Source organism: Oncorhynchus masou, chromosome 7 (assembly GCF_036934945.1).
Source record: "Oncorhynchus masou masou isolate Uvic2021 chromosome 7, UVic_Omas_1.1, whole genome shotgun sequence".
NCBI classification, from domain to species: Eukaryota; Metazoa; Chordata; class Actinopteri; order Salmoniformes; family Salmonidae; genus Oncorhynchus; species Oncorhynchus masou.
The window spans coordinates 22,174,183-22,193,048 of NC_088218.1; the positions used below are offsets into that span (position 1 = coordinate 22,174,183).

At 46.3% G+C, this 18,866-nt stretch overlaps 1 protein-coding gene across 3 annotated transcripts in view; it reads right to left on the reverse strand.

Moving 5' to 3' along the window:
* The window catches only part of LOC135543501 (nck-associated protein 5-like), a 171,682-nt gene that overhangs the window by 93,607 nt on the left and 59,209 nt on the right, over positions 1-18,866 (reverse strand). For 2 of the 3 annotated variants that reach the window (XM_064970812.1, XM_064970814.1), the window contains exon 4: positions 5,262-5,325. In XM_064970812.1, coding sequence (XP_064826884.1) covers positions 5,262-5,325 — 64 coding nt within the window. Of the gene's footprint in view, positions 1-5,261; positions 5,326-16,248; positions 16,714-18,866 lie in introns of those variants that run through there. The other variant, XM_064970813.1, reaches the window with a different exon arrangement.

Here is an 18,866-nt window from a genome sequence, read left to right on the forward strand (position 1 = left end):
GAAGATGATCTAGGTGCTGCTGTAGCCCCTGTAACCCATCTTTAGTGGGAGACAGCAGCACCAGGTCATCTGCGTTTACAGCAGACACTTGATTTCAGTGTTGTGTAGGGTGATACCAGGTGCTGCCGATTCTTCTAATGTTTTTGCCAATTCATTAATGTAGATGTTAAATAGTGTTGGACTTATTGGGCAGCCCTGTTTCACTCCACGTCCTTGAGGGAAGAAGTCTGTTTGCTTGTTGCCAATTTTAACCTCACATTTGTTTTTAGTGTACATTGATTTAATAAAATCATATGTTTTCACTCCAATACCACTTTCTTTTAGTTTATAAAAAAGACCTTCGTGCCAGTTTGAATCAAATGCCTTCTTGAAATCTACAAAACACGAGTAGATTTTGCCTTTGTTTTGGTTTACTTGTTTATCAATTAGAGTGTGGAGGGTGTAAATGTGGTCTGTTGTATGATATTTTTTTAGAAATCCAATCTTGCTTCTGCTCAGGACGTTGTGTTTGTCAAGGAAGTCTGCTATTTATAATACTGCAGAGAATTTTCCCCAAGTTGCTGTTAACGCATATCGGGGAAAATACCTGCAGTGAGGATAATGTTGAAGAGTTTGAGTATATCCAATTTTAATTTCTAGTCTGTATATATGATAATGTCATTTAAAATACCATCAGGACCACAGGCCTTTTTGGGTTGGAGAGTGCATAGTCTTTCCAATAATTCTTCTTCTGTAATCGACAGGATTCTCTCTCTCTGTGTGTGTAATCCACAGGAATATCTCTCTCTCTCTCTCTGTGTGTAATCCACAGGAATATCTCTCTCTCTCTGTGTGTGTGTGTAATCCACAGGAATATCTCTCTCTCTCTCTCTCTCTCTGTGTAATCCACAGGAATATCTCTCTCTCTCTCTCTCTCTGTGTGTAATCCACAGGAATATCTCTCTCTCTCTCTCTCTGTGTGTGCAATCCACAGGAATATCTCTCTCTCTCTGTGTGTGTGTGCAATCCACAGGAATATCTCTCCCTCTCTCTCTGTGTGTGTGCAATCCACAGGAATATCTCTCTCTCTCTCTGTGTGTAATCCACAGGAATATCTCTCTCTCTCTGTGTGTGTAATCCACAGGAATATCTCTCTCTCTGTGTGTGTAATCCACAGGAATATCTCTCTCTCTCTCTCTGTGTGTGTAATCCACAGGAATATCTCTCTCTCTCTCTCTGTGTGTGTGTAATCCACAGGAATATCTCTCTCTCTCTCTCTCTCTCTCTGTGTAATCCACAGGAATATCTCTCTCTCTCTCTCTCTCTGTGTGTGTAATCCACAGGAATATCTCTCTCTCTCTCTCTGTGTGTGCAATCCACAGGAATATCTCTCTCTCTCTCTCTGTGTGTGTGCAATCCACAGGAATATCTCTCTCTCTGTGTGTGTGCAATCCACAGGAATATCTCTCTCTCTCTGTGTGTGTAATCCACAGGAATATCTCTCTCTCTGTGTGTGTAATCCACAGGAATATCTCTCTCTCTGTGTGTAATCCACAGGAATATCTCTCTCTCTCTCTCTGTGTGTGTGTAATCCACAGGAATATCTCTCTCTCTCTCTCTGTGTGTAATCCACAGGAATATCTCTCTCTCTGTGTGTGTAATCCACAGGAATATCTCTCTCTCTCTCTCTCTCTGTGTGTAATCCACAGGAATATCTCTTTCTCTCTCTCTCTCTGTGTGTGTAATCCACAGGAATATCTCTCTCTCTCTCTGTGTGTGCAATCCACAGGAATATCTCTCTCTCTCTCTCTGTGTGTGTAATCCACAGGAATATCTCTCTCTCTCTCTCTCTGTGTGTGTGCAATCCACAGGAATATCTCTCTCTCTCTCTCTGTGTGTGTAATCCACAGGAATATCTCTCTCTCTGTGTGTGTAATCCACAGGAATATCTCTCTCTCTGTGTGTGTAATCCACAGGAATATCTCTCTCTCTGTGTGTGTAATCCACAGGAATATCTCTCTCTCTCTCTCTCTGTGTGTGTAATCCACAGGAATCTCTCTCTCTCTCTCTCTCTCTCTCTCTCTCTCTCTCTCTCTCTCTCTCTCTCTCTCTCTCTCTCTCTCTCTCTCTCTCTCTCTCTCTCTCTCTCTCTCTCTCTCTCTCTCTCTCTCTCTCTCTCATGAAAGATTCTGAATTCCAGGGTAAACCCACAGCAGTGACTGGTACTGAATGGGAGGGTTTGACTGGAGAAAGACAGGCCATGCTTGTTGGAGTGACTGGGCCTGTGTTCTGCCTTCTCTGAGCCTAAACATGACCAGTTACCAGAGCTCATCATCAAATACCTTGTGGGGGATCCAGTGTTTTTCTTCCTGACTGAGTTTGAACGGAAGGTGGCTGGGTGGGGCTGGCTGATTAAACACCCTGCAGGGCTTAAGATAATGTTTAAGCAGTAAACAGCACGTTCAAGGCCTGACAGGTATGGCTATAACAACATCTCCTTATAACCAATAAACCAATGAATATAGGTCATGTCTATCATATAGGGACTCTGACAAAGTTGTCATTGCTCTTCAGTATCTTAACCTCAACTCTCATTTTACATTATTTTATTTCACCTTTATTTTACCAGGTAGGCCAGTTGAGAACAAGTTCTCATTTACAACTGCGACCTGGCCAAGATAAAGCAAAGCAGTGCGACAAAAACAACAACACAGAGTTACATATGGGATGAACAAACGTACAGTCAATAACAATTTACACTGGAGTGACAGATGTGCAGATGAGGATGTGCAAGTAGAAATACTGGTGTGCAAAAGAGCAGAAGAAAAAACATTGAGGCGCTTGATACACACTTATTGCTTTTTACAAACTGCTGTAGTTTAAGTTCCGATAACAAAGACAGTCTAAGAGTCTAAGGCCCATGTAGTTGGCAGTTTCCATGGTATTGTGTAACTGTACCCCCCCCCCCCCCCCCCGCCATTTAAAACACTAGCTAAAGTTAAGGCTTGCATCATAAAGACGACTTCATAATGCATTCTTTCCCTACACAATACAATACAGAGTCCCAGAGGAGGTAGTCTCTCTCTCTCTGTCTCTCTGTCTCTCTCTCGCACGCTGAAGGCGGAGAAGAGAGCATAACTAGTTAAAGAGGAGGCATCAGACACTGGAGGCTCAGAGATGCACACTTCAAAGTCTACAGCATTTAATCTGTCGTCCTCTGGAGGCGGTGTGTGTGTGTGTGTGTGCGTGTGTCTGTCGGTATCTGTATATCATTACGTGTCTGTGTGTGTGAGGAGGTTACTCTTAGGGGCAGAGTGCCTCTCGTTCACCCTGCCATCACATTAACAATTATCTCCCTGATGCAGCCCTCTCTTTTGATTTCTATTAAAGACCCTAAAGAGCATGCCTGAGCTCCCAGAGGAGAGGAGCATCTCCCAGGCATGTGTGTGAGATGGGGTACTCCAGGAGGGATAATCCCAATTTCAAATGGAGCTCAGAGACACACACACACACACACCCACCCCACATTCTTCTTTTACCACTCCCTTCCCCTCCTCCTGTCTGGCACAGATAACTCATCCCTCCTTCGCCCCCCTTTCCTCACACACACACACACACACACACACACACACACACACACACACACACACACACACACCCGGAGTTGTAATTAGCATGGCATCCACTCTCATGACTCGAAGAAGCAGTCCTCAGAGGAAGCCACACACAGCCAGGCAGTAGATATTTCCCTCCGAGCTCTTCGCTAAGGTCAGAGGCTGATCAGTCTCTTAGTCTGACTGACTACAGTACGAGGTGCTGAGACACAGAGTTTCCCCAATGAGATAAGAGCAACTTGTGAAACGTCCTTCTCTTGTGCTGTGACTGTATGGAATGGGAAGGAGCGACTGTATAGAATTGGAAGGAGCGACTGTATGGAATGGGAAGGAGCGACTGTATGGAATGGGAAGGAGCGACTGTATAGAATTGGAAGGAGCGACTGTATGGAATTGGAAGGAGCGACTGTATGGTATTGGAAGGAGTGAGCCGCAACGTGGTCACGCATGACCTTGTCGACGGCTACAGGAACCTCAGGAACCGCAATGCGCAAATAAATACACTGGGTGGGTCGTTCTCCACGGGCACAAACTAATATCCAAGTGTTTTCCAAAGACTCCATGGTAAAACGTCACTGCCTCAGTGGGGTGCTTCCAGGAAACAATCCTGCTACCATCTAAGATCTATACGTCATTTAGCAAATGCTTTCATCCAGAGCAACTTACAGTAGTAAGTGCATACATTTTCATACTGGTCCGAATCTACAACCCTGGCATTGCAAGCACCATGCTCTACCAACTGAGCCATACAGGACCATGTATACAAAGAAGGCTATGTACAGTATGCGGTCATTGTCATGATGCGTATGCTAGCCATTCTATTCAGTATGTAGTGTGTTGTTACGAGCCCGGGCTGTTAGCTCGGTATTCTCAGGAGGACTTCTAGAGCGCTCGAGACCACTACGAGAAAGCATTGTAGATATGGCTATCCTAGAGTATGTAAGTCTGCTTTAGGTTTGCTGCCGTAGCGCTCTTTTATGAATCTATTTGGGGCTGTAATGAATTTACCGGAGTTCTAAAGTTGTAAACAGAGTCCAAGGCCGTGGTCAGCTGGTATCTGCTCTGTCACACTGTCGGTCCCCTCTCTCCGAGCCCTACCTCACGCCCTCCGCGTCCGCACGTCTGGCTCCCTGGTCTACTTTCCCCTAGTTATATAACCACTGTGTGTGTGTGTGCGTGTGCGTGTGCGTGTACGTGTGCGTGTGCGTGTGTGTGTGTGTGTGTGTGTGTGTGTGTGTGCGTTACATTTGACGTTATCCCTGAAATCTGCTGCACTAATGTCCCATAATATGGGTTGACAATACCATGGCGATGGGAGCAAGACCTAGAACTGCCACCCAGAAAAGTGCTGCAAGACCCAACGTAAATATATGTTTTTAGTTCAGGAAAGTTATCAGTGCAGTAACCTTTGGTCGATGACCGAACAGGACTGGCATGCCTACAACTGTGGGCTGTGGGTTTAAGGCTGATAGTGTGTGTGTGTGTGTGTGTGTGTGTGTGTGTGTGTGTGTGTGTGTGTGTGTGTGTGTGTGTGTGTGTGTGTGTGTGTGTGTGTGTGTGTGTGTGTGTGTGTGTGTGTGTGTGTGTGTGTGTGTGTGCGCGCTTGGGTGTGTGTGTGCGCGCTTGTGTTTGTGCATGTGTGTGTGTGTAAGACAGCATCAACAGTACCATTGTTCCTTCGCTTTTGCTTCGTGCGACTTCCCTCTGCAGGCGAGCCACGGCCAGCTTCTCCCTGAACAAAAGAAAGAGCGAGAGACAGAGAGAGAGAAAGACGGAAAGAAAGAGAACGAGAGGAGAGAAAGAGCGAGAGAGAGAGAGAGAGAGAGAACAAGAGACGAGTGAATAGCTGATGGTTTTTCATTGGGACACAGTCAGGCAGGTCTGTCAGCTCTCTCTGCCAGTGCTCCATGCACTGTGCTCTGCCAAACAACTAGCTAACAGCACTGTGGTATACCAACACGTCAACAAACATCAAACAGAAAGGGTATAGGGGGCAGCAACTAAACACTACACACTACACAGAGACACACTAGCCTGCGCCTTGATAAAAAAATAGCACACAAAAAGCACGAAAAGAATTCCACATTGACAACCATAAACATCCACTCAGTCATAGAGATACAGCGTCTAGCGTTCTATTTCTATGAAAACCGTAGAACAGACAAACCCCCCACTCTCACATGAGCTCAATCATTTTGCTAATGAGAGAAAGCGGTGCGTTCATGTACTGGCACTGATAATGATGGCCTCTTCAGAGCTTTTCCCAAGGTATCACGGCATGACTGACTAACAGCTCTCTCGGCCAGGCATGCCTTCCATATTAACAACATACCATAACATGTTTGAAAGCTACAGACATGAGGAATTGCACTGCTGTGGTTTCAATGCCAGCCAGCCAGCCAGCCAGCACTTTGTTAGCCCACAAAACAACGCTCAGTATTCCATATTACTGGTAGCTACCTGTCTGGAACCAACAGACAAGACAACTCCTCTAGGCCAGGCATACCTTCCATATTAGCAACATATCTGAAGGCAAGAAACAAGAAGAGGTACTGTAATGCTGTGGTTTCATTGCCCACCAGCCACCATTGTTAGCCCACAAAATAACTCTTAGCATTAGTAATAGGGCAATTTCACAGCCTCGGAATTGCGCTGAGACGCCAACAAAGAGTTTCTTCTGTGACTTACCTGGGGAAAGTCCTGTGTAAAAAAGACTACTACGGTAGAAGCTATAGAGTAGTAGATGAATACAGATATAGTAGAATATGGATGATGAAGTCCCCACTGAATTAGCAGTTTGTAAGACACTACTCGCTGACGCCAGCTAAGAAAGTTCTGGTTTGTGTGTCATCCCACTGCTGTGTGTGAGGAAAGGGAAAGAGAGACAAATTCAATTACGCAAAGCCTTGGCACGCTGACTGATTAAGAAACAGTGACGCTGTGAATCCGACCGGAAGTTGATGCTATGAATCTGAGCGTAAGTTGACCTCTGCCCTATTAAGACATGCAAACACAAACGTGCGCACACACACAACACACACACACACACACACATACACACACACAAACACACATTAACTGGAATGGTTACTAACAGGAGTGTGCATCTGGAGTGGGAGTGTGTTGCCGTGTGTTTCAGGTGTAGCGTGTAGGAACACATGGGGACGTGTGTGTGTGTGTGTGCTGTGTGTGCGTGTCCGCGTGCGTGTGTGTGTGTGTGTGTGTGTGTGTGCTGTGTCACCTTGTGAGAAACACCTGAACTTCTGTAACTCGTCACCACATCTACACTGTTTTCCTAACTGGCAACTCATCACCCTGCTGCTACTGTTCATTATCTCTCCTGTTGCCTAGTAACCTTACCCTTACACATATACATATCTACCTCTATTACCTCATAGCCCAGCATATCGACTCGGTACTGGTACCACGTGTATATAGCCAAGTTATCGTTACTCATTGTGTATTTATTCCTTGTGTTATCTTTTTATTATTATAATTTTTCTCTCTCTGCATTGTAGGGAAGTAAGCATTTCCCTGGTAATCTACACCTGTTGTTTATTAAGAAAGTCTTTGTTATGTCTGCGAGCTCGACATGTAAGGGGTTAAGTTTCAGGCCACTAATTCACAGACATGTTACAGGGGGCAGGAAAGCTAACTGCGCCCGTTGAGAAAACCACTGCCAAAAATAGAGCCATTTGACATTCTGTGTTAAACATAATTACAGTAATTGGTACATTTTTAACAGGCAGTCAAAACAATATTTCAACATGGCAACATTTGACTCCAATTTCAGCCCTGAGAATGTGGACGGGTGGTATTTGAATAGTATCATGTAAGTAAGGGTTGGAGGAAAAAAACGGCCTGGGTAATGGACGACCCATTTTGCATATTTGATCCTGGCATCATGTGGCATCTGCATCCATTTCAACTACATCCACGTTAGCCCAATTCTGCTGATCTGTTTATCTGGGAACGGCTAGGATAGTCTGTCCATGACCAGCTGTGTAAACCTACCTCTCAAAAGAGAAACAGAACGAGAGTCAGTCCTAAAAGCTATAATGACAAACATTCCAGATATCAAAGTCATCCTCCTTGAGTTGTGATAGGGGGTTATAAATATATATAAATATAAGTTTCTGTTCCCATACTGGCATACAGGCATACAGTACCGCTTACTAGAATGTATGGTGCATGTGTTCTAATTAAATGGTATAGTAGTATGGAATTGGAACATAGCCAAGATGTGTTCCGATGCTCTGATCCCATGTTTGATCGAACACAGGCAGAAGGGAAGCATGACCATGTCTTTGTGAATGTTTTTCATCTCAATACCTAATTGAAACCCCAGCTGCATCCAAACCCTCCTCCCTTCACCCTGCCCCCCCCTGCTCTTTGAACACGGTTAGGGGGCTTCGGGAGCGAGTGCATTCCAACGGCAGCGACGGGCAGACAGATCGGGGTTGGCACCTCGCTGGCCTCCAGCAGTTCCCAGTCACCTGGAATCATCTGGCACTGCCCGCACCAGTGCTTAGTCCGTGCCCACAGTCTGCCCACAATATATTCACCACGAGCAGTTGGGCCAGTGGAGAGCAGGAACGCAGCTTGACTAGCTCCACACTTCAGTGAAGCAGGCCCAACCACTTAACAACATCCCCCACCCCCCCCCCCCCCACCCCCGCGGACGCCCCACTGCTTCCCACGCCTCACACAAGCTGCTGCAGCGAAGGGCAATGGGCCAAGGACCAGGGAGGGCCGAGCTCTGCCCCCAGGCTGACACCACGGGCAGGGCAGGGGCAAGGGAGGGCGCCCCAACCATCCCATATCCCACATGCCATCTCATCGCTCGCCCTATATGGCTAAGGGTACTTTTGGCAATATGTACTAACAGTGCGAAAGTTAAGCCAAAAAACTCCATTTGATTGGTTACTGGAGAGTATTGGACCAGAACAATACTGAAACCTTATTCATCAGGCTCCATATGTTTCTGAACTAGATCTGTCACATCTAGTTCTGATCCAGGATCAGCTATCAGGATCAGCTGTCAGTTGTCCACCCACCCACATGATACTTTATTGGTATTTTCCTCATTGGGATGTTGTTATTCAGGCACAGCAACATCACCTTCCTTTAGGTTTCATATGACAGCCTGGAAGGAGCCGAGGCGAGGGAAGGTGTGTGTGTGAATACAGATCAAATCAGCCCTGTTTCCCCAGACTTTCTCCCACATTCTCCAGGCTAACCAATCTTCACCATCTCTAGATTGTTTTCGTCGTCACGTGAGAGACAACGAGCGCGGCTGCTTTGGCGTCGGAGCATCCCAGCGTGCAAAGACATGATCTGGCGAGGGGCGGGAGGATCAATCATTCTCCGGGAGATGTTATTTGCCAACCTGAGCTGACACGTTCGCCCCAAGACAAGCTTTGAAATGCATTGTGGGAGGCAGCTCGTTGTGCTGCGTTTTTTACTTTTATCCTCATTGTTCCATTGTCAACCATTGTCCCTTGTGTGAGGTTGTGTGGTTTAAGTCTATTTTGTCAAGTCTAAGTTTGTCTGATGAGGAAAGACGGGAATTTACAAAGAAAATAGTTATCCTTGTTCATGATACTTAGGGTTACTCTGTAGTCCAAACTACACATTCATACACTGGCAAGCCAACCCTACCTCTCTGTCCTATCAAAACCATTGCCGCAACGCTACTGCGTACGTAACAATGAGAAAATGACATACTGCCTTCAGGTAGCCTAGCGTTTAGAGCACTGGGCCAGTAACCGAAAGGTCGCTGGTTCAAACACACGAGCAGACAAGGTGAAAAATCTGTCGATGTGCCCTTGAGCAAGGCACTTAACCTTAATTTGCTCCAGGGGTGAAGTACTACTATGGCAGACCCTGTAAAACAACATATTTCACTGCAGCTATCCGGTGTATGTGACAATAGAACAACGTCCATGGTTGTACGCTACAAATAGTCATGCCGGGGAAGAATTTGGCTATAACAGGAAATCGACCTCACCATCCACTACATAATAATGAAAACTCATCTCCTGCAATGCCAGCTCTCACAGTCTATACTCTAAACACACCACTCTGGGAAAAGGATGCCTGAATAAAATAGCCCTCCGTTAGAGTTAATACAAGGCTTACATAAGCAAACGGAACATCTAAACCATGACATTATCTCGATCTGAGTAAACCACAAATGTACACAGAGTGAAGTGGATGGGAAGCATAAATGTTTGGATGATGATGAGTCCCCATGCATTTATGTATTAGCTGAGTTTTAACTCTGCAGGTGAACAAATCTGGTGTGTGTGTGTGTGTGTGTGCATGTGACTAAAAGTGTGTGTGTTTGTAGAGACCTTGTCGGTTGCCTCTCTTTTTGGCCAGGGTCATTTCCTTCTATGGAGCGTCAGGCCAATGAGTTTGTTCTGGCGCTTATTAAGTTATAGCATCCATTAGAAAGCAATCATGGCTAATGCCCCCGTGTGTGTGTGTGCATCTACGCACATGAATGTTATGCAGTTAGAAAACGTTCCCCCTTAGCACTGAGAGGCAGAGAGAGGCTGCTACATCTACCACCCACATCTGGGGGTCTGACCTCTGGTACCCTGTCCAGACCTGGGCTACACGGGAGAACAGAGGGAGGTTGGAGCCATATGTTATCACCTCACACACACCCATGAAATGAGGAGATCAGATGGCCAATGACTGTTACCACACCACATGCATCAATAATGGAGGACATGAAACATGATGAGGTTTCTTGGGAAACACACAAAGAACACCTCTATATCTATCATTGGGAAGCTATACAGGGCTGGACACAAAAACGTTGTTTTGGATAAGAATGGCTCCATCTTTAAAGACATTTTATCACTTTATAAATGATGGAAAACCTTAATAGAGAATAGCCCGTGAACGAACCATGAACCTTTTCAGAGGCAGAGACGTATTTTACAAAATACAGTAGGAAAGGTTCAAATGGATGTTCACATATTATGTGTTTTTGCCAATTGCCTTATCTTCTGAAATTACAACACATATGTTCACACATTCATTTCCACACAATAAGAAAACCCAAGGACCTTTAGCTCATACTACCCATCAACGATCAGTAACAGTCACACAAACCACGAATCCTCTGTCCAATGACAGCTATGGCAAATTTAGCTCTGAAACCTTGGGTCTGACAGGGTTTAGAATGTTCCTAGCGAGCAAGGAGCAAGGATCCCCCCCCCACACACACACACACACCTCCCCCAGTCTCTCTAAACATTTTCTTATTGGGCATGTCATGGCTGACCTCGATTGTTTCTAAACCACATCAGCCACAGTCAGACGCATTCCACCTCTTATGGAAACGAAACACTCTGACAGAACAGATGTACTCTGAAATGGCCTCCGATGCCATGGCATCACAAGACAGTTCACAGACAGAATACAGACAGTCGGCTCGGGCACGATGAATGGAGATTCTGAATCATCAGACTCAAATCACTGCAGGTGTTCAGTGTTGGAACCAGGCGCAAACGTGCACAGATACACACACACACACACACACACACACACGTATGCATGCAGACACACAAACATACACGCACACCACACACTGTAGGGTATTTTCACCATCTATGTCAAACCCCAGTCATTCAGGTATACGCTCATGTTCTGATGTGTAATCATGTGTGTATCACTCCTATAATTGTGTTTATCTGTCCATTCCTTTCCCCATGGAGCCAGTGTTGATTTCACCCTGACCAACATGTGACAACAACCATCACAAGCTTTTCATTCGCTCTGCTGAAGGCCCTTCAAAATGCACTCTCAATATGGGGGGACACACTCTTAAGCCTCACACACACACACACACTCCATACCCCATTATGGCTGTTTACTGCTGACTCATCCAGGCTAGTTTTAAAGGCCACCCCTGGTCCCTTTTTACTCATTGTGAATGGGAAGCCATCGACCATCGTTTCAGATGCAGCGCAAACACTGTCCCCTTTTACAGCGGCAGACAAAACAAGTCAGTCCTCTCGAATAGACACAAAGGTACGGGTAAACACGGGCTCTCGTTCTCTCAAGGGTCCCTGGTCTCCCCGGAGAGGCCATTACAACGTGTTAGCTATGTCACACACTGACACACACATACGGATGTGGACACACACACACACACACACACACACACACACACACACACACACCTCTATGTAAGAGAGTAGGGGTACCAGCAGCCAATACAGTTCTGACCCCACTGAGCCAAATAAAAAGTAAAGAAACGGCAAGTGGATGAAGTCTGCTTGTTTCTCACACAATTATCCTGTGATTTACGATTGGGATAGATGGGAGCTGAAGTTTGTTGACATTCCCGAGGCTCGGTTAGCCTCAATCTGAAGCCATGGGCCGTATGTAACTTAGTGCTGATTTAGGATCAGTTTCGCCTTTTATATCACAATGAATAAGATGACATCGACAGGGGGAACCGGATCCTACATCAGCACTCCAACTGAGAGGCTTGACACATACGCTCCAGTTCATTCCCAACAAATGTCATAAATGGTTTTGTTTCTAAAAAAAGGGCATCTTTAAATCGTGTGAAAAGATCACTCAAGAGATGTTACTAGAATGGTTTGACACCTGTCCTTGGTTAAGAATCATGATGGAAGTTTATGTTTCCAGGTTTTAGCGATAAAGAAAGCATTTTCTTCAAAAGTAGATGAACGCTTGTCACATATCCTGTCATTTTCTCCATCCATGCACCTTGGTTGGACTGTGAGGCTGCAACAGCATACTGTTCACATTGTAGTTTTTCTCATCACAATTTTGTGGGATAAAGTATGAAGCTTCGATGCCAAAAAAAAAAAAAACTCTCAAATGACGGCAGACACATCAATCTTCTCATAAAGACTTTGCATGTGAAAGGTATGACCCAGTTACTGCTGAAAACACACTGCTTAAAACTAGTCTTAAAGTCTTAAAACTAAATCCAATGTGGGGTGTTTCCAACTAACCTTTATGTCCACCGGTTATGTCTCTTAAACTTAATCCTTAGTGGACACATGTATCAAAGGGATAGATGCCAACGCAATCAAAGATTAAGGTTATATTTAAAAGAGTTACAACAACCAGAGTTCTACAAGCCTGTGTTCCAAGAATCTGTCATTGCATAAAGACTCTGTTGAGAAATATAATCCATGGCTTTATTTTGTGGGCCAAACCTGATTGGCAAACCTTGGAATTTAGCAGTTAGTGACTGGAATAATGTCCTGCTAAAATGTTCACCTTGGAGAACTCCCGTAGAGCGAACCCAGCCGTTTTAAACCACAAGAATGTGGCTTTTTAATGGCATAATCTAACAGGGTAATACTGTACTTTGTCTCTAAAGGCAAAGGAGTAATCAGATTCCACCAACAACATCCATTGACAGTTACCACATAAAACCCTTTTATTGCCTATAAATGGTGTTGGGGTATTAACTTTTCATGTTGCTTTTGAGTGGGACACTAGATTCAGAAGGCAGTCAACCACAACATGACAAGGATTTAACAGTCGTTCACATTTGAAATATGTCTTTCACATTTGAAACTATGTTGGCAATCGTTGCAACTATAGAACAAATGCATTCATATAGCCTACACAGCTGTCAAACTGAAATCTTGCTAATCTCAAAATGACTGAGTTATCCATCAGAGACGAGGCATTTGCCTTGCCCCATTTTCAACAGGGCAACTTAGACTCAGACCGAAACAGGCTCATACTGGCTTGTCCCATGTCGGAGAGCCCTCCAAAGACCTCTGCTGTCTTTTTCGAGTTTCCCACGTGCTGTTCTTAGCAAGATAAATGTGTAGCGGGACTATGGGAGGAATGCATTCACTGCTACTCCTAATTGATGCGAGTGGTCGTCAGCAGCAGTACAGACTGTCTAAACAGAGCCAGGGGTCAGAGAGGGGAGAGGAACTCAGGCCTCACACTCAGGCCTCACACTCAGGCCTCACACATCATTACTGCTTTATGGGCGCCTCTGGGTCTCCCCACTGTGTGTGTGTGTGTGTGTGTGTGTGTGTGTGTGTGTGTGTGTGTGTGTGTGTGTGTGTGTGTGTGTGTGTGTGTGTGTGTGTGTGTGTGTGTGCGCGCGCGCACGCGTGCGCATGTGCGGTGTTGTTGCTCATTTAAATGTGTGTTTGCATGTGTGCGAGTGTGTCCAACCTCAGTGCTGAACAGCACAGAGCGGGAGATAGACTGGCCTCTGGGGAATTGGGTCCTCTTCCCAAATGAAACGAGTCTGGCTGCAAATGAGGTGGAAATGCTCCCATGCTGGGACACACTGGGGCTGGCCAATGAACAGGAGGACATTCCTCAGCAATTCATTTTGACCTGAACCCAGTATGCTAGCTGGGTCGATGAATGGAAGAGGGAAAGGAGGGGAGAGAAGGGGAGGAGAGAGAGAGAGAGAGAGAGAGAAGGGGAGGAGAGAGAGAGAGAGAGAGAGAAGGGGAGGAGAGAGAGAGAGAGAGAGGGGGAGGAGAGAGAGAGAGAGAGAGAAGGGGAGGAGAGAGAGAGAGAGTGAGAGAAGGGGAGGAGAGAGAGAGCGAGAGAGGACTAAAAGCATCATATTTGATGAGGGGATGGCAGTAACCGGTTGTGATCCCTGTATGCTTACTGCCAGCGGCTTGTCTGTCAACAAACTGGCTGCCCATGTAGACATTTGGATTACATGCAAAGTGGTTGGCAGGACAATGTGACTGGATAATATGTATCACTGGCATGACAACATTTACACAACTCTTAGTGGGATTATAACAAATAGGATATTTACACAACCAATCCAGTGACTCCACAATACATTTGTCACACCAAAACACACTTTCAACTGGCTCCATATACTGTAGATGACATAGTACAGTTAATGACATACATAAATATCAAACGCTGTACAGGAATAGAATGGGGGGGGGGGGATCATGTCACTCAGAAAATGTTTTCATTCATCCATCGCGGGGACACATGAAGCACGACGCTTTTAAATCCATCAAATCAAATCTCTCCACTTCGCAATCCTCTTAAACTAATCCCCAGGTATGTTTCAGAGGCCGCTGGCCTCAAACTGGACAGCACCGGCAACACATCTGCCCAGTGTGAACACTTTCACTTGGCCAGAAGCTGCCCCAGGCTGCCTGGAAAGTAGCACCGCCTTGTAGCATTATATAGTCAATCATTACGGCCAATCTTAGACTCCCTGGTGATAAAAAATATATATATGTTGTTAAAGAATAACAGAGTAAAACTGCAATGCTATTACATAGTCTAACTGCAATGCAATTGTGTTTGTTTGAGACAGAACAACGCAGTTCGACAGGAGGAAATAAACCAACAAACATGTCATGTCCTATAGTCCTGTGTTGTCATGTTTCTGTGTTTCTGTCGCCTCTTTGTTTACTCCGATAATAGACAGAAATAGGAGCCGTCACTCAAGTCAGTGGTTTTTGAGTGACAGCTAAGGGTTCTGTTGATAAGGGTGTGTATGCAGTACTGTCACCCCCTCATACATTGACTGCTGTGGGGCTGGCACATGTGGCTAGCTCTCCCCACACCAGTCCTAGAGAAATAGGGGTAGGGGTCCACGGGAGCCCCACAGCTGTACAATGGGGCTGGCCACTTCCAACCATCCATACATCCACAACACACACAAACACGCACACGCACGCACACGCAAACGCACACACACACACACTGGGGGGAGAGCCAGGGACAAAGCAGTAATGATGTGAACACACACACACACAATCCCAGCAAGGGAGCACAATCCATACCCCACCATTGCTGTTTCTATGGCAGGATTAGACTCACTGCTGGGGGAAACAGACTAATCTTTAATATGGCTAAGAGGGGACGAAATACATTCCAACACACACACCTCCCAGACTAGCTTGTTGTACCTCTCCTTGAACAATCGGGCACATATTCCCTCTGTTATCAATCAGAAATAAAGCCTCCTTACAGGGCCTAGCCCCGTGCTGTTGCCCCAAGCAACAGGGCACACAATTGCTTTCCTTTTCCCTGCACTGGCTAGTAAAGGGACCGTGTAAATCAGGATCATATCCTGCAAGTAGCCTCATTCCCGAAATAAGAAATGTAGCTAACGCTGGGTTACGCGCTCATCGGAACCAGTTGGACAAACACAGCTCACAGCAAGCGGACCCCGATTTAAAGAGGCACAATAACGCTACAGTCAACGACGCGTACGCAGCAAGGAAGCATGTACACTGCATTTAACTTTGCAGCTCCTTGCAACTTAAAGGACACACCTGGCTGAAATTCATATGAAATGACAACAGGAAGAAAACACCTTTAAGCCCAACACAATGGCCTACTATTATCGGGTCGCGTAGAAGCCTATGCACCAGATGCAGAAGCTTGATGCCCCCAGTCCACAAAATCTGAGAAAAAAATACTGCTGAATTCCCATGTCTTAAAGGGACATCTCCTGTCTTAAAGGGACATCTCCACTCTTAAAGGGACATCTCCTGTCTTAAAGGGACATCTCCTGTCTTAAAGGGACATCTCCTGTCTTAAAGGGACATCTCCACTCTTAAAGGGACATCTCCTGTCTTAAAGGGGAAAGAGTGGTGGTGTTATGAGCATCTAGCTGTTCACTTACCATGCCTGAGGTGCTGCATCCTGGTGTTCTGTCTTCAGTTGACACACATGGTAAATCTGCTGCACGCTGCACCGCACAGCAGCTGCTGCAAGCCACTGATCCCACCCACGATAAAGTTTACATCCCCAATGCAGCCCTCTGCTCGGTGTGACAACTGCGCAGAACAGCGATCGACCTCTCTGTCTCTCTCTGTGCCTCTCTCTTTCTATTGCACTCCCTCTTCCTCTCTCTCTGACTTGCTATACACACAACCTCTGCCTGTCCTCACGCTCACACACTGTGTGTGTTTCTATCACGCTGCCTCTCTCGTTCTCTCTCTCTCTCCCTCTGACAACATGCACACTGCTGCCTCTCAATGCCGTTTATCACTCTTCCGCCTCTGTCTCTCTCCCTCTCTGCCCCTCTCTCGCGTTACATACTCTGCCGCTCTCACACCGCCTCTCTCCCTGTCTCTCTCCGTCTCACTCTCGAGGTCCCTCCTCTTTCTGTGCCTCAGCGCTTTTCTCCTGCTCAAGCTACATGACGTTTAACATGTGTTGGGGGGTGTAGGGATGGGTGAGATAGCTGCTGGCTCTGAAGGTGGCACTTTCCTCTGGGGAGATGAAGGGGGGTGGGTGATGATGGGGGGGTCGGAGAGATGGGAGAGGGGGGGGGTTCAGGGATGTGAGTGGGGGGTTCAGGGACGTGAGTGGAGCTCGTCTTGAGATGTTTCTGACTGAGCTCTGTTGAGAGAGAGAGAGAGAGAGAGAGAGAGAGAGAGAGAGAGAGAGAGAGAGAGAGAGAGAGAGCCTGCCTGCCTGGGACAAACTCCAGCCCATCTGCCGCAATCACAATCAGTCTCAGCTGAATGGCTGTGACAAACCAAAGCCCCGAGCCTCTCGGTCAGGACGCCTACGAGGGTAGTGGGGGGAGAAATGGGGGTGAAGTGTAGAGGAAGGGGGAGGGGACCCCTCTCCATTGTCTCCCCCCTCCACTGTGAAAAGGGGGCAGACACTGGAGGGGTGAAAGGGAAATTGAAAGGGTCCTGGCTGGCAAAAGCAGTCCTTGTTCAAATAAAGAGGAAGAGAAAGGACGAGCTACTCCCAGCGTAGCTAATCACAGTCCCTCTGCCCAACATTCACTAGTCGCTAACGTCTCTAAATGAACAATTACGCTAAACACATGAGTAATTAGTAGCACCACAACCAAAGGGGACAGAAGCGGATGCCTCCTATTTGTAGCTGGGTGAAAAATAAACATATCACCGCATTTTGGGTCAGAGAAAGTTAGAAGTCAATCAGATGGTGGTAAAACTAGAAACGCGCACATTCCAGTGAGAACACGCAGGATCTGAAAGCCAACATTTGAACTGGTTAGAGGGCGCAACATCAGCTGGAAAGTTTGTGCCGTGATCGTAAAAATCTTGGCGTGTCAAGACTACATACATTCATTACTGGATCATTGTGTCCCATAAAATTGACAGTGAGAAACCTACTCATCATAATAACAGGGAAGATTCACGGCGACTTATTATGTTGAATATGGCCGAAGTGTCATGCTTATTGCATTTATCATAAGTTGCAGATGTGTCTTACACACACACACACACAATCTGAATATGTGGTGAGGGTCTAATTTGATTTCTAGAGCAGGTGGTCACCAATTTAGTCCCATTGTCCTGTTTGGATAAAAAAGATAAATGGACTCAGAAGTCAACAGGAACGGATACATAATCAAGAAATATTGAGGAGTCGCCCCCACTTTACTTCAATAAACTGCACGCCCCCCAACGTTGAGCGACGGCCATGTCTACAACGGGATCCAAAATGGACACACAGAAAGACAGCTTGTCTGTAGTGAGACAGAAACCAGCAGACCAAGCCTAGTCACTCATAGCAGAGTCCGACAACCCCCCCCGAAACAGGAAGCTCTGTATGTTTGCACATCCACCACATGGACATTGTTTTAAAAAGTGCAACAACATGTCCAGGTGTGAGTTAGTGTGTGTGTGTGAGTTAGTGTGTGTGTGTGTGTGTGTGTGTGTGTGTGTGTGTGTGTGTGTGTGTGTGTGTGTGTGTGTGTGTGTGTGTGTGTGTGTGTGTGTGTGTGTGTGTGTGTGTGTGTGTGTGTGTGTGTGTGTGTGTGTGTGTGTGTGTGTGTGTGTGTGTGTGTGTGTGTGTGTGTGTGTGTGCGTGCGTGCGTGGTGAGTGATCTTCTCAACTCGTTAGGAATCCCTGATTACTCCACTGCCTGTAGTGTCAGTGACAGATTCCAATGTTTGGAAACACATGGGGGCCAACATACCCCACACACACAACCTGACTGGTTCCACTAACACCACCACCACGACTACTACCATCCCCCGGTTAACCATCACCAACAGGCTAGCATTCCACTGAAAGGCGAGTGGTGGATGGTTGTACTGCTGGGAGAGGAAGGGGAGGGGGAGACAGGGTTGATAAGGGGCGGTGTGGGGGGGAATGGGAGTTTAGGAGGGGCTCTCCTCCTTGGTAAAAAGCGACCATAATCCCCAAGCAATCAGACATTAATGTCATTAATCCAGGAGGGCTTATTAAAACATGTGGACGGAGCGAGGACAGAGGAGGTTGATGACATGCGTCACTTAGCTGAGCGCATCA